Source organism: Protopterus annectens, chromosome 3.part1 (assembly GCF_019279795.1).
Source record: "Protopterus annectens isolate FY-2018-M chromosome 3.part1, PAN1.0, whole genome shotgun sequence".
Classification (NCBI taxonomy): domain Eukaryota; kingdom Metazoa; phylum Chordata; order Ceratodontiformes; family Protopteridae; genus Protopterus; species Protopterus annectens.
Genome location: NC_056732.1, coordinates 1521023228 through 1521036795, shown reverse-complemented (window position 1 = coordinate 1521036795; position 13568 = coordinate 1521023228). Strand labels below are relative to the sequence as shown.

At 38.7% G+C, this 13568-nt stretch overlaps 1 protein-coding gene across 1 annotated transcript in view; it reads left to right on the top strand.

Moving 5' to 3' along the window:
- The window catches only part of IQCA1L (IQ motif containing with AAA domain 1 like), a 1829164-nt gene that overhangs the window by 105540 nt on the left and 1710056 nt on the right, over positions 1-13568 (top strand). The window contains exon 2 of the mRNA XM_044067599.1: positions 3921-4248. Within this exon, the coding sequence (XP_043923534.1) occupies positions 3921-4248 (328 nt within the window). The remainder of the gene's footprint in view (positions 1-3920; positions 4249-13568) is intronic.

The following is a 13568-nucleotide window of genomic DNA, read 5'->3' as shown; positions in this document are numbered from 1 at the left end:
AGACAGGTTTCAGTCTGCACACTTCTCTAACAAGGGTGCTGAAGGGTCCCTTCCAATCATAGGTGGCTTGGAAAATGTGCTCAGAATACAACAGCCACTACAAACACCCAGATGCAGCAAACTTATACCTGGGCAATGCTACAGCTACTAGCTACACTAATTTGGATGGGAAACACTGAAAAAATGTTTTAAACAGCAGTGAGACACTAAAAATGTTTTAAATAACAGGAAAAAAACAGCAAGAAGATGCTAAAGAATGTTTTAAACAGCAAACAAATCAGTTATTTAAAACACTGTTTGGCAGGAAAACATAACAAACAGAACAGATGCTGGATATACAACATATGCCAAGTCCTTTATAGCTTCTGACAAAACTTTCCCAAATCATGCCTCAAAGAAATACTTATATCTCAGAAACAATAACCACCATATGAAAATATGGAACCAATTTACTTATTTAGAAAAAAAACTTTGTTTTATACTGACACTGATTTCAGCGTTACAAAACATAATTTTAATTGCAATTGTGAGTACAGATCTATCATACTTTTGTTGCAGTACACTAACAACATTTCTAAACAATTCATCATATTTATGTAGCTTTACTTGACTGAGATTATCTGCTTCTTCAAATGATGCAGTTTATACAATATATAGTGAAATGTGACATTACAGTAATGTAGTTTTGCTGTTGATGTTTGTATTTTTGTACCTTAATAATTTGCCTTCACATTTTGATTCATGTGTAAAACCCCAGTCTGAGCCGAGTCTGTATTCTTCCATTATAATATTGAATACAATGCCCTTTTCGGCATGTACCTCACAAAGCACATGCAGCAGCTGGAGAGACCACAGAAATTCCTCACCCGGAGAATCCAGGGCCTCAAACATCTACCCTACACAGATGGGCTAAAAGCCCTGCCCATCTACTCAATCTCCTAAAGACTCCTCAGAGGTGACCTCTGTCTGGCATACAAAGCAATCTCAGACCCTGCCCTGATGGGACTGCTGCATATTCGCATGTCAAGCTCTACCTGAGTAACCCACACGCGAGACCTCAACCTGGTCTGTGACATCAATAGGACTTGATGGTGGGACGGATTTATGTCCCAGAGATTCCCCCTTTTGTGGAATAGACTCCCTCTCCACATAAAGCAGAGTACCTTATTAAACCTTTTTAAGCTCAACCTGGATAATTGGATGGGGAACAGAAAATACACCCCTGAGATTCCACCTTTGTCCCTGATGGACAGTGGCATAGGGTGCTGACTTGTTAGAACATGGGCTAAATTCTTGGCTAGGCTTGCAAGGGCCTCAGGGCCAATAGCCTAGTAACTTCCTATGATCCTATGAAAAAGGGTCCCAGTGGAGCAGTGCTCTACCCCAGTTTGCAAACATGTAAATACTTACATAAAATAAGTCCAGGATATCTGCAAAATGCGTCCAGGATCTAGGATATCAGGGCAAAGCTCTCCTTCCTTCTGTCAACTTTCCAGTCATGCCCTACATGTCACCAATACACATTTTTTTGGAAATATTTATATATTTATATTTATATAAATATCAGAATAGTGATTTTGCTTGTTAATATTTTGAAACATTCAGTATCTGTGAGACAAAAGCAGCTACCCATTTGTTCATCTTTCTGTTGCTGTGTGATACTTGTCATGTCCTATTTGTAAGCCATGCAGCTGTCCATCTTATCAAGAGCACATCAATATCTAGTTGTTCTGATTTATTAATCAGTGTTTTGTGAATGACCCTGTCAAATGCTAAAGTTAAATCTATATAAATTACATCACAGCACAATTTTACATTCATAGCTGTTATTATATTGTTGTAGAACATCATGTTACAGGTGGTAATAGATCTATTTTCAACATATGCATGCTGGTATAAGGTTTCAAGTCTTAACCTTTCCAGTTCTGACAATAACCTATCCAATATTACCTTCTCCATTATTTTTCTACAACGTGAAAGTAGAATTAAGGGTTTATATGACTCTGGATTTGTCCTTCTCTCCTTTCACCTAAAGGCATGTTTAATAACCATATGTCTCCAATCTTGAGGAATCTTTCCACATTTATACAACCTAGTAAATAATGAATGTAACTGTATTACAAGTTCTTGCTGAAGTGTTCTCAGGTCATTATTACTAATCCCATCTCCTCCATGTGCTTTGTTTGGATCCAGTTTGCATAGTTCTTTTTCAATATAATCTAATTTGATTCCAGTATCTGAGTTACCTGGATGTCACTGGAACAACTTATCACCCCCTTTGTGGTGCCAAACTGTTTTGCATATGATTTTGTAAATATATATATATATATATATATATATATATATATAATCTATGTCTGAGAATAAATTTTAGAATCTACACACAGTTTATCAATTTGTATGTCTTTAATCTTTACTCCTTCCATATCTTGTTTCTATAAAATGGATTCATATTATGCTCAATATCTTTATATAACTTTTCTTCAAATTTTTCTTGATCTTGTCTCCTAATATGCTTAATTTGTTTGTCCATCTTGTTTATTTCAGTTTTCAAAGTTGTAGTTCAACCTCATTCCCATTTCTTATATTTTTGTCTCTAACCTTGATCAGGTATCTTGTTCTTATGGAAATATATCCCCCTGATATTGTATGCCTAGATCCTGATGTTAAACATTTTTTTTTATTTTTTACACTCAAACAATTTCTCTTTCAAAACTTTTCACATTCCTTCTGCAGTTTTTCAACTGAACACCTCACCCCAGTTAGTTTTACATAGTGACTGTTTTGTTTCCATATAATCTGCAATTAATTTTCTGTACATTGGTTTAGATTTCAGTTTGGCAGAATTATCTATCAACAAATTAACCTTTATAACCCCATGATCCCTGCCCATCAACTGTAGTAAAACTTGAAATGAAGTATCTAATTTCTTTAGGAACAAAAATAATGTCTAGTATGTTCCATTCCCTGGTAGTTTTTTTTAGACTATGAATCAATTGTTTTTCCTGAACATACATTTAAGTAATTTCCTTACAATGTTTTTGAATCAATATTATTCCAGTCCGTTTCTGGTAAATTTAAATGCCCAGCCACTATTACTCTTCCCTCCCGCATTTCATTCAAGAAATGAATGAATTTCTCTGTCATCAGCCCTTGACGTTGGTGGTCTATACACTCCTACAATTGTTATATGTTCCAGGGCTGTTTTTATTGTCACAGTTACATAATCTATAGTATTGCTGTAAGCATTGAACATATAATGATCACAAGTCTCATAACAAACTTTAATCCCTATCATAACACCTCCGTCTAATTTTTTTTGTTAGAATGTTTGTTACACTAAAAACATTTATATTCTGATAGAACTGATTTGCAGTCATTGTTCTTTAACCATGTTTCCCAACAATAACAACATCAATCTTGTGGGAACGTAGTAAATTTTCCAAAAAAAAAAAAATCTTTATTATTAATGTTCCTAGCATTAACAACCATCAGAGATGCATCAAAAGTTGCTATCAGTGAACAGTTGAATTTTTGACCTGGCATGATGTCTGGATAGTCGAATTTATTTGTTTAACCACTGTACCACTGCCAAGTACAAAACTGAAATGTACATAGCCAGCCAAAACTGTTGCGCTACCAACCTGAATCATCTGGCCTTTACAAAAATAATAAACTTGTGTCTTCACCACTGAAGTTATGCCACCAGCACCTCTTGTAAGGAGCATAACAATTACTGGATTCCTAGCTGAATGTGGAAAGTATCCAATTTTTAATTTTGCTTTTTTATTAAACTATCTTGCTGTTATTTTCTGTGTTACTCCTGACAGTGCTATCACAATAACATTAATAACAACTGTATAAGGATGGCTCCTTGACAAGTAGCTATTTATATTGTTGACTAATTGTTTGTATTGCAGGACCTACAACAAAATGTGGGCATCAGCCCAAACTTCCATAAATGACCTGCTTGTTCAAGAAATGCCACAAGAGCCTCGCAAGCCAGAACGGGATAGGGTGGTTTTCTTCCAGATGCTGGCTACTTTATATGTTCGCTACATACAGATATTTCGTAAACTGGAGACTGCTTATGACCAAATAGTCCACCCACAGAAAAGACGCATTTTACGTTTGGTACTGGATGGAGTGATGGGACGTATACTGGAGCTGAAAAATGAGATGGTAGAGAAGGAGTTTTCAGAATATCACTACATGGATGATGTTATCCAAGACTGCAAGCTTACACCAGTATGTAGTTTTAGATCACTGTAAAACACTACTAATTTGTTTTGTTTGTTGGATTGCTTTGTTTCAGTCTTGGCCACTGTTACTGTTAGTTTCTTTACTTATTTTGTTTCATCATGGAGAACTTGTCATGGTCTTTTTGATTATTTACTTGTGTTTTTTTTTTGTTTTTTTACTTGACCTTAAACATCTTTTAACTCTTTGTGTGTGTGTGTGTGTGTGTGTGTGTGTGTGTGTGTGTGTGTGTGTGTGTGTGTTTAAATGTTTTTGTTTGTTTGTTAAGTTGCTGCAACATTACTTGAAAAAAATATATGGGCATGTATAATGCATATAAAGTATATCAAAGGTATAGGAAAAGCCAACAAAAATGCAAACAAATTGATGGGCTATTACGCATCTTCTTATTTTTGAAAGTAGAAGTAACAAAAATAAGGATCTATTGCTTATTATATTTCTCACACTGACATCAGTGATGTGCTAGAGGATCAGTTAATTATCAAATATTTGCAGATGTTGTGGCTTCCTTAGGATAGATCTCTAATATAAAAGCTCCTTAAAAATTAAGAAGCTGAAAAAAACTGTAGATCTTACATAATAGTCAACATTATGACTTGCTAGCAACAGGCAGGAGCTGCTTGGAACCTGCTGGACTCTTCCTGGCTCTAACTATAGTCCCCATAATACACTTTTCCTCCCTTTCTATCTAGGCACATTTGTTACTTTAGGACCAACATTGATAGTGTTCCCAGACTTCCTTGGAATTGATTACTTTTGAGGTCATGTTTGGATAAGGTCATTTCTTCTTCTTCCAAAATCAATTTGTGTAACTTTTCAGTTCAGATCTTTCCATTTTGAGCAGTTTCTGATTTTCAGTTTAGTATAAATCAACAGCTAGTTTCTTTGATCAAGACACCAACTTCATTATAGTCAAAGTGCATTTAACAGCCAGTTCTAATGTTCACCAAGGAATAAACTCTTCATCTTTAACATCTTTAAAAGTTTGTAAAGCATTCATGAGAATAACTTTCTTGCGCACAGATCTCATCCTAGGGTGCCTGTTCCTCCCTGAGGCTTAACCCTTTTGCAAAAAAATTGATGCTTCTTTATTTTAAACCTGCTACTATAGTAAACCATAAATAATTATCTTGGAACACCCTTTTCTTTATGTCTTTTAGCACAGCTAGAAAAGTTTTTGAAATGCAGGCTCTTTCCTTTAACTCTTCATTTATTATATTTCATAAAGACAAGCTGTCCTTGCACACTAAACCAGCCTTTATTACAAAGGTGGCAAAAGAAATTAATCTTAACCATTCAGTCAGTATTTCAGCATTCTTCCTTCAGTTCCCCAACTAGAGAAAGTGCTTGCTTCATTTTTTATTCATTAGAAACTATCCTTCTGTTTGGATAGATCAAATGACATTGGAAAAGATGGACAGCTCCATGTCTCATTTCCTTATATAGAACAGAAAGTATCCAAGGTCATTATATGCAGGTGGCTGTCAGACTGCATTTTTTTTCTCTTCTGTGTTCTTTGCTGTGAAAACTATAGTAAGACTTTTCCAGGAAAACTAAAGCATATTCAGTTAAAATGATCAATGTTTCTTTATTCTTTTTCAAAACGTCCCCAGTTGATACTAGTGTGGCTGTGACTTAGGCTTTACTGCATACTTTTCCAAAATACTGGTTATAATATCAAAGTCTAGGTCTATCTTTGGAGCTATCATTCTTCATTGTATCACGTCTTGATGCCACCCAAGAGGTTTAAGCTGGGGACTTTCTCCTGGTGTTGAAGTAGATGGATGGGGGGGGGTCACATAAGATACAAATGGTACGTACGTATTGTAATGTTAGACCTTCATGATCTATCTACTTCAAAAACTCCACCTTACTCTCTCTTTCCACTGGAAAATACTTTTTTCTTCTGTAGAGAGCATCAGGGCTAGCCAACTAGTGGTGTAAAAAAATGTTTCTCTGGGATTTGGTCACATGGACTAATGTTGACGTGACATTCCAGCCCCATGTAAAAGTGAGAAAAAGGGGCCAATGGCAATGACAATTTGAAGGAATGACCCTGAGGTTGGCTTTAAGTTCCTTTGGTTTTTATTGTCCTTAGTACAACTCAGCCTGCAGACTGAGAAGCAGAGATGCAATGCATTATGCAAGCTAGAAGAGAAGCTGTAGATTTTGGTCAGGTCTTAAAGGGACTGGTCAACTTCTGGTTGTAGCTAATCAGTCCGAGTACTGAAATACAAAGATGTGTATCATGACCAGCTAACATTATGGCAAATGCTTTTCATTTTTTACTACATTTAGCTATAGGAAAGTAATTGATGGGAAACAATATTGTGGAGTTTTATTTATTAACCAGATAGACCACTAGGAGCAGTAAACTCTTTTTGGGAAGTGACCTGTGAGCACTATATGGATAAGTGACTTGTTCAGAGTCAAATGTTGTGTCTTTCGGCTTTTCCCAGTTAGGGGTCGCCACAGTGGAATTCCAGTCCGCTAATGATTGGCAGTAGATTTTTACATGCTGGCTTGCCGGACCTAACGCACAACCTTCAACGAAGGAACGCCCATTCACGCATGTCGCCACACAGAAGACGCTCTAACTGAGAATCGAACGGACAACGTCTAACTGTGAGGCGACAATGCTACCACAGCACCACCACCGCGGTACTTGTTCAGAGTCAAATAGTAGGCAGAAAAGAACTCAAAATACAGAATTACAAGATAAAGCTCCTTAATAGCACATAGACTTAATCGTTTATAGTAAACTGCCAAATATGTTGGGAGTTGCCTCAACTGCTTAACAGGAAAGGGATGCTATATGATATAAAACAAAGAGTTCAGTCTAGGAATTTCCTTCACTACAAATGGCCTGCAGTAATGTGTATATGGTTGCAGCAGCAGATGTCTGAAGAAATGTATTGTAAGCTTCCTACATCTGGCTGAGTGACTAAAATCAATACCAAAAAGGAGGAAGAACCATTCATCATAAAATAGTAAACAAATATCTTGGAAAGTCTTATCCCACTCAGATATTTAAAGAATGCCCAGAGTCAATTAGTTCCTGGTTGTGTACTTCATAGGAATAGAGCTGGATACAATTTAGTGGACACCCCTTACACTTTCTAGCCACTTTCAAGTCATTAACCCAGTGTCAGATTTGCATTGCTGGATTTTATTTTTGTGAAAATTTGCAGGGTTTTGAATTCACTACAACTATGTTTATGAATATTTAGGTGTAGCCTGTAGATATTTATTATCAGCTGAAAAGGTTCTGGACTCAAGAGGCAGGTAAATCAACACAAGCCACAAACATATTGAATGCATATAAATGGTCAGCAATGAGAGAAACTGCATCCATTTTGATTATCTGCACATATTAATGTGGCCTGGCATTCATTAAGTCCATTATCTGATAGCTGAGTAAACAACTTGTGTAAAGGAACTCTTTTTCAATGAAAACCTAAGTAAAGAGACACAAAATAAAAAGAATATAAAGTTAGGTGAAGAAAATATGCAAGTATATTAGAAATGGGCAGAACAGTGGTACAGGAAACACTGAAGAACAGCACTTCTCATCACCCAGGAAGTTACACACACAATATAATGCATGCAGCACCTTAGGGTGTAAACAAATCAAAAAGTGACTGACAGCACCTAGCAGCTCCCTTGGTGTAGAGGGATAAAGCCCAGGCAATCACAGTTTCATTAGTAGCTTAGGGACCTGTTAGAGTAAGCACAATGGGAGGTAAGGAATGATGCCACTAACCTGCCATGCCTCTTTTTAATGGGGGTAGTTGAAGGTATGCACACCATACCTCTCAACTGTCCAGATTTTCACAGAATGTCCAGATTTTTTCCTTATAAAGTTTGTAATTTTCTGGAAAATCACTGAGGATTGAAGTCACTAAATAATGATATACAGTTGAGTTTCAGACTTTATATCCTTCAGAAAAACATGTTAACTGAAATACTGTCATTTTTAGCATTGCTCTCAATTTATAAGAGCAATATGTAAAATCTGAGTCTATTTTTAGGCCTTTGTCCCCCATTGTTTTAGACTTTGTCCAGATTTCATGTTCTAAGAAGCTGAGAGGTATGGGCACACCTGCCATGATAGTATTTCTGGTGGAGATGACTTATTGTGCAAATTATGTTGTTTACGGGGGTTGGCAGAGACATTTGTATTTGTAAGTATTTGTATGCATGCAGGTATGTATAGACATCATCATGGCTCATTCCATGCCAAACCTTTGGAAGATTCAGCTGTGTGCTCGGAGTTACAGCCTACAATAGTAAAAGCCCTGATGGCTCCCTTCTTTAGTTGGCTGTCACCTTGTGAATGGGCCAAATGGTTGACAGGGAGCTGATGGTTGTCAGGCAACTGGTAATAATAAAAAAAAAAAATAAAGCAAAACTAGTGCAAGTTACTGTTCATTTATTTATTTGTTTACTTATTTATTTTGTGTGTATTAGAGGGACCTTTACTTTGTTATGAAGCATGTTAATGGCTGTCAGTATGATGCCACCTTCATTTGGATGGCCATCATCTCACTTGGGGAAAAGAAATGGGTTCAATTCCAGCAAAGGCTGGATTGTTGGTTGGCAAGAATGGGGATAAACAGCACATTGAAAAGAAAAAAAGAAACAGATATAATCAAGGAAAATTACAAATTCAAGTTATTAAGCAGCTATATTAATCAAACTAGGTACTACTGAGCTTTTTCGTGCAGTCCTTGGTTTTGATTCGACTTCCTTATTTTAGCATTCTTTGATATCATGCAGCCTCAGGGAGATTTTATGAAATGTTGCTGTTATAATCTATTTGCCACATTACTCAAAACAAATACCAGCCAGTCATTTTCTACTTGAATGCAATCAAGACATACAATTTAAGTATATCTTTATGCTATAAAAATAAAGTTGCCACCAAACATTGATAAATGTGTAAACTGGCCAGAATTTAGATAATGTAGGACCAGAAGACGAAATGACATAAGCCTCTACTCATGACATCAGAGTTCAATGCATTTTTCAAAATGACAAGAACTAATCTTTTATTTCTACTCTTTTTTTTCTGTAATATTATTATGTTTACCATCCTATAACTAGGGCCACTGGAAAACTGGTCACACAATTCGTCCACAGTTTTTATTCTTACTGTCCACACAAAATATGCAATTTTTTATTAATTTATAACATTATATTCTGACCAAAATTTCTAAAACTATTTGCAATTCAAATACATCTAGCAAAGGATATCAAACAGTTAACAAAATGTTGCAGTATGTGGTAAGGACAGTCAGCAACTCCTGCATTCAGAAAGGTTATTGTGTGGTGTAGCCTTCTCTACAACTCATAGTGACATTTCAGCATTCAGAGACACCTCTACCATGGTGCTTTTGCACAAAGATGTGCAACACCATGGTAAGCTGCCTCTGTGGCCTTGCTAGACACTAATGACACATTCCAAGGAAAAGTCATGTGATCTCACTAGGAACCTCCTATGTAAATTAACACAAATACTCTTTTTCACTCATGGTAATGGGCACGGCTGGTAGTCTTGTAAGTGAGAGGTTGCATGAGTGTGACTCTGCCTGGGAAGGTACAGTGAAGGGGGTTAGTGAGGGGTAAGTTTCATGTCCATGTGTGTGTGTGTGTGTGTGTGTGTGTGTGTGTGTGTGTGTGTGTGTGTGCATAGATTCATAGATTAGTACTAAGCTAACTGCCCTTGCGAGCCATTTTAAGCTTAGCCAATTATCCCTTGTGAGACTCAAACCCTGCACCTTGTGTTTGTAAGGCAAACACCTTAACCATTAGGCCACCCTCCCAACCCGGGGTAAGTTGGAGTTGGCTGTCATACTTCCACACACTCCTAGACTGAGAAACACTGCTTGCAACATTAGGTCAGGGGGGCACTATCCACCAGGAAAAAAACACTGAAGATATAGGTTGGGGGATTTGCTAGTTACCAGGGAGAGCACTAAAGATGCGGGTCAGGGGGACTAATAGTCACCAGGGGAAAAAGTACAGCTGTGTAAGTAAACTTACCATAACAGTAGATCTTCAAATGATCACTACTGCAGTAGCCTTTGCTAACTAGTTTCTTGTGGCAGGATGCAGGCTTTGAAGCTGTTTGGCTTGGCACCCAAACTTATATTTTTGTCAGCTCTGCTTGAGCTGCCTGACAGTTCTGGTGAGTGGAAGGTGCCCAGAAGCTTTGGAAGCTGGCTGGCTGTTGTATCCTTGGCAAGATATAACCCATATAGCTAAGGCTTCTGCAGCACTGATCAATATGATGAACATCATGAAAGACGTGGGTTGGGGAGTCCACTAGCCACCAGGAGGTTTATTACAGACAGTCAAGGGGACCAGTAATCACCAGGGAGAATTCACATGCCATTACAGTACTTACAGGAGATGTGGGCCAAGGGAACACTAGATTCCAGGAAGAACACTTCACTATCACTGATTAACAGCACTTATATAAAACATGAGACACCAGGGATACTCTGCATAGTGTGCCAAAAGGCACTTAATTAAAAAAATGGAGCAAAGCACCACTAGACACCAGGAATACTTTAAATATTGTGCCTTAAAAGACACTAAAAAGGCTTCCAACCTGTACTTTTCCCACTGAGAACATTAGTCCTGTGTCATCAGTAGACAGCAGGGATTTAATATGGAAAATACATAAGAATCTAATAAATAACTAAATAAAAAGATAAAAGGGGGAGGTGGGAAGGCTTCAAACCCTTCATCTTGCCACCAAAAACACCAGCATTAACCCATGGCATCAAATGAGAACTTAAGTAATTTTTTTAAGATCATCAAGGGATCATAGGAGGTTACTAGGCTATTGGCCCTGAGGCCCTTATAAGCCTAGCCAAGAGTTTAGCCCATGTTTAGACAAGTCAGCACCCAATGCTCCTGTCCAGCAGGGACACAGGCGGAATCCCAGGGGTATATTTTCTGTTTCCCATCCAGTTATCCAGGTTGCGCATAAAAAGGGGTAAATGGATACTCTGCTTGATGTGAAGATGGAGTCTATTCCATAGATGGGGGAGTCTCTGGGAGACAAATCTGTCCCACCAACAAGTCCTGTTAATGTCACAGACCAGGTTGAGGCTGAGTGTGCGAGTTACTCGAGTGGAGCTTGACTTGGAGATATGCAGCAGTCCCATCTAGGTGGAGTTCGTGATTGCCTTGTATGCCAGACAGATATCACCTCTGAGGAGTCTGTATGAAACTGAGCAGAGGGATGGGGATTTTAGCCTATCTGTGTATGGTAGATGTTTGAGGCCCTGGATTCTTCTGGTGAGGAGCCTCTGTGGTCTCTCCAGCTGCTGCATGTGCTTTGCAAGGTACATGCCACAAGGGGTTTTGTACTCAATAATGGGCCTTATAAGGAAAGAATACAGGGATGTTATGACTTCCTTGTCCCTGGATGAGATAACCTTACTTATGAGGTAGGCTATCTAGAAGGAAGGCTTTCTGTACAACAGAAGCAACATGGTGGTAAAAAAAGTCAAGTTGCTATCAACCTGGGTGCCCAAATCCCTCACAACTGATTGAGTGCTTAGGACATTGTTATTAATGTGATAATTTGTGGGGACATCACTCTTCCCAAAGGGGATGATGATGCATTTTTGGTATTCAGCTTGAGGCCATGCTTCTGGCACCAGTCATTTGTCTGAGTGAGACCCTCTTGGAGGATGTCTACATCACTAGGGTGATTGATGACAGCACCTAGCTTGCAGTCATCTGCAAATTTGGTCAACCATAGCCCACTAGCTTTGGCCAGCACCTCAGAAAAGTATATCCCAAATAACAGAGACCCCAGACTGAACCCTGGAATGTGCCACTTGTTATGGGTTTACTGCTTGAGGTGGCTTCCTGTATTTTGACTAGATGGGTTCTATCAGTGAGCCAGTTTGCTACCCATCTGGTAACATATGGACTGATGCCTAGTTGAGAGAGTTTATCTACTATGCCCGAGTGGGGAATAGTGTCAAAGGCTTTTGCTAGGTCAAGGTAGGCGGTGTGCACCATCTTCCCCCTCATCCATGGCTTTGGTGGCTGTCTCAAAGACGTCGACCAGATTTAGCAGATATGTCCTCCCCTTGACAAAGCCAGACTGTGTGGGATTGAATGTTTAGAGGTTGCCAGTGTCCTTGTTAATGAGGTCCACGATAATCCATTCCATGACCTTGCAGATCAGGCTTGTTATGCTGATGGGTCTATAATTTCCCAAATTGGTGGACGCTCCACCTTTGTGCAAAGGGATGATAGTAACTGCCCTCCACTCAACTGGGATGAAGTCAGTACTCACGTTTTGGTTAAATAGGGTACCTAATGGTGCAGCAAGTTCCTGCCTGAGTTCACATAGGATGCAACCTGGTATGTTATCGGGTCCCATGGATGCTGTATTTTTTGCCTATGAGAGAGCAGTGATGACCTGTTTCCTAGATATAAGGTGAAGGGGGCAGGTACTGGGGATGTCCTGATTTACTGATGGGGGGCAGAGAGGTGACGTTTTCGCTGAATCTTTCAGCAAGCAAGTTTTCTGTGGCTCTCAGGCATTATGGTCTTCCTTGCCTGCAACAGTTCATGAGAGGAACAGGGAATATAAAGCATACCTCTCAACCTTATAGTGCATGTAAACTAGACACATCCATACTTAATGGTGAGACAACGATTTAAGAACACATTTTAAGTACTCTGGGGGGTTGCCTGTGCCACCATGATGAATGGGCTAACAGTGTTAACTAAAGCAGGCAAGTTCTGATCTGCACTCCCATTAGTTAATAGCAATTCAAAGATATGCAAATTAAACAATAATGAGGACTTTCTTCATTGCGGCTATGGTGTTTTTGAGTTGCAAAATACTGCATTGTGTAAACAGGGCTTTTACAGTAGCCCTTACCACGAGCACTGGGGTTATTTCCGAATTCCTGGACAGGTGTGAGAAGTGAAACTGTTCCCATTCACATGGGTGAGGCAGTGGCTACAAAGATTTGTTTTGCACGGCTGAGTTTATCTGCTATTATAGCAATAACCCACGCCTGGGTGTGGGTAATTACCCATCCATTGGTTGGGTGGGTTCCCGCCCGGGCGAGGCCCAAAACCAACAAACAGTAATACCCACACCAGGCCCACCCCCACCCTTGTATTTATGTTATTTATATTATATTAAAAGAATTATTTAAGAAAAATAATGGCATAGTGTAATTAAAATGCAATGCCTGTGTACTGCATCCGTTGCGATTCCTGAAGAGATGTTCTGTACCGCGCGCGCGCACATCGCAAGTACA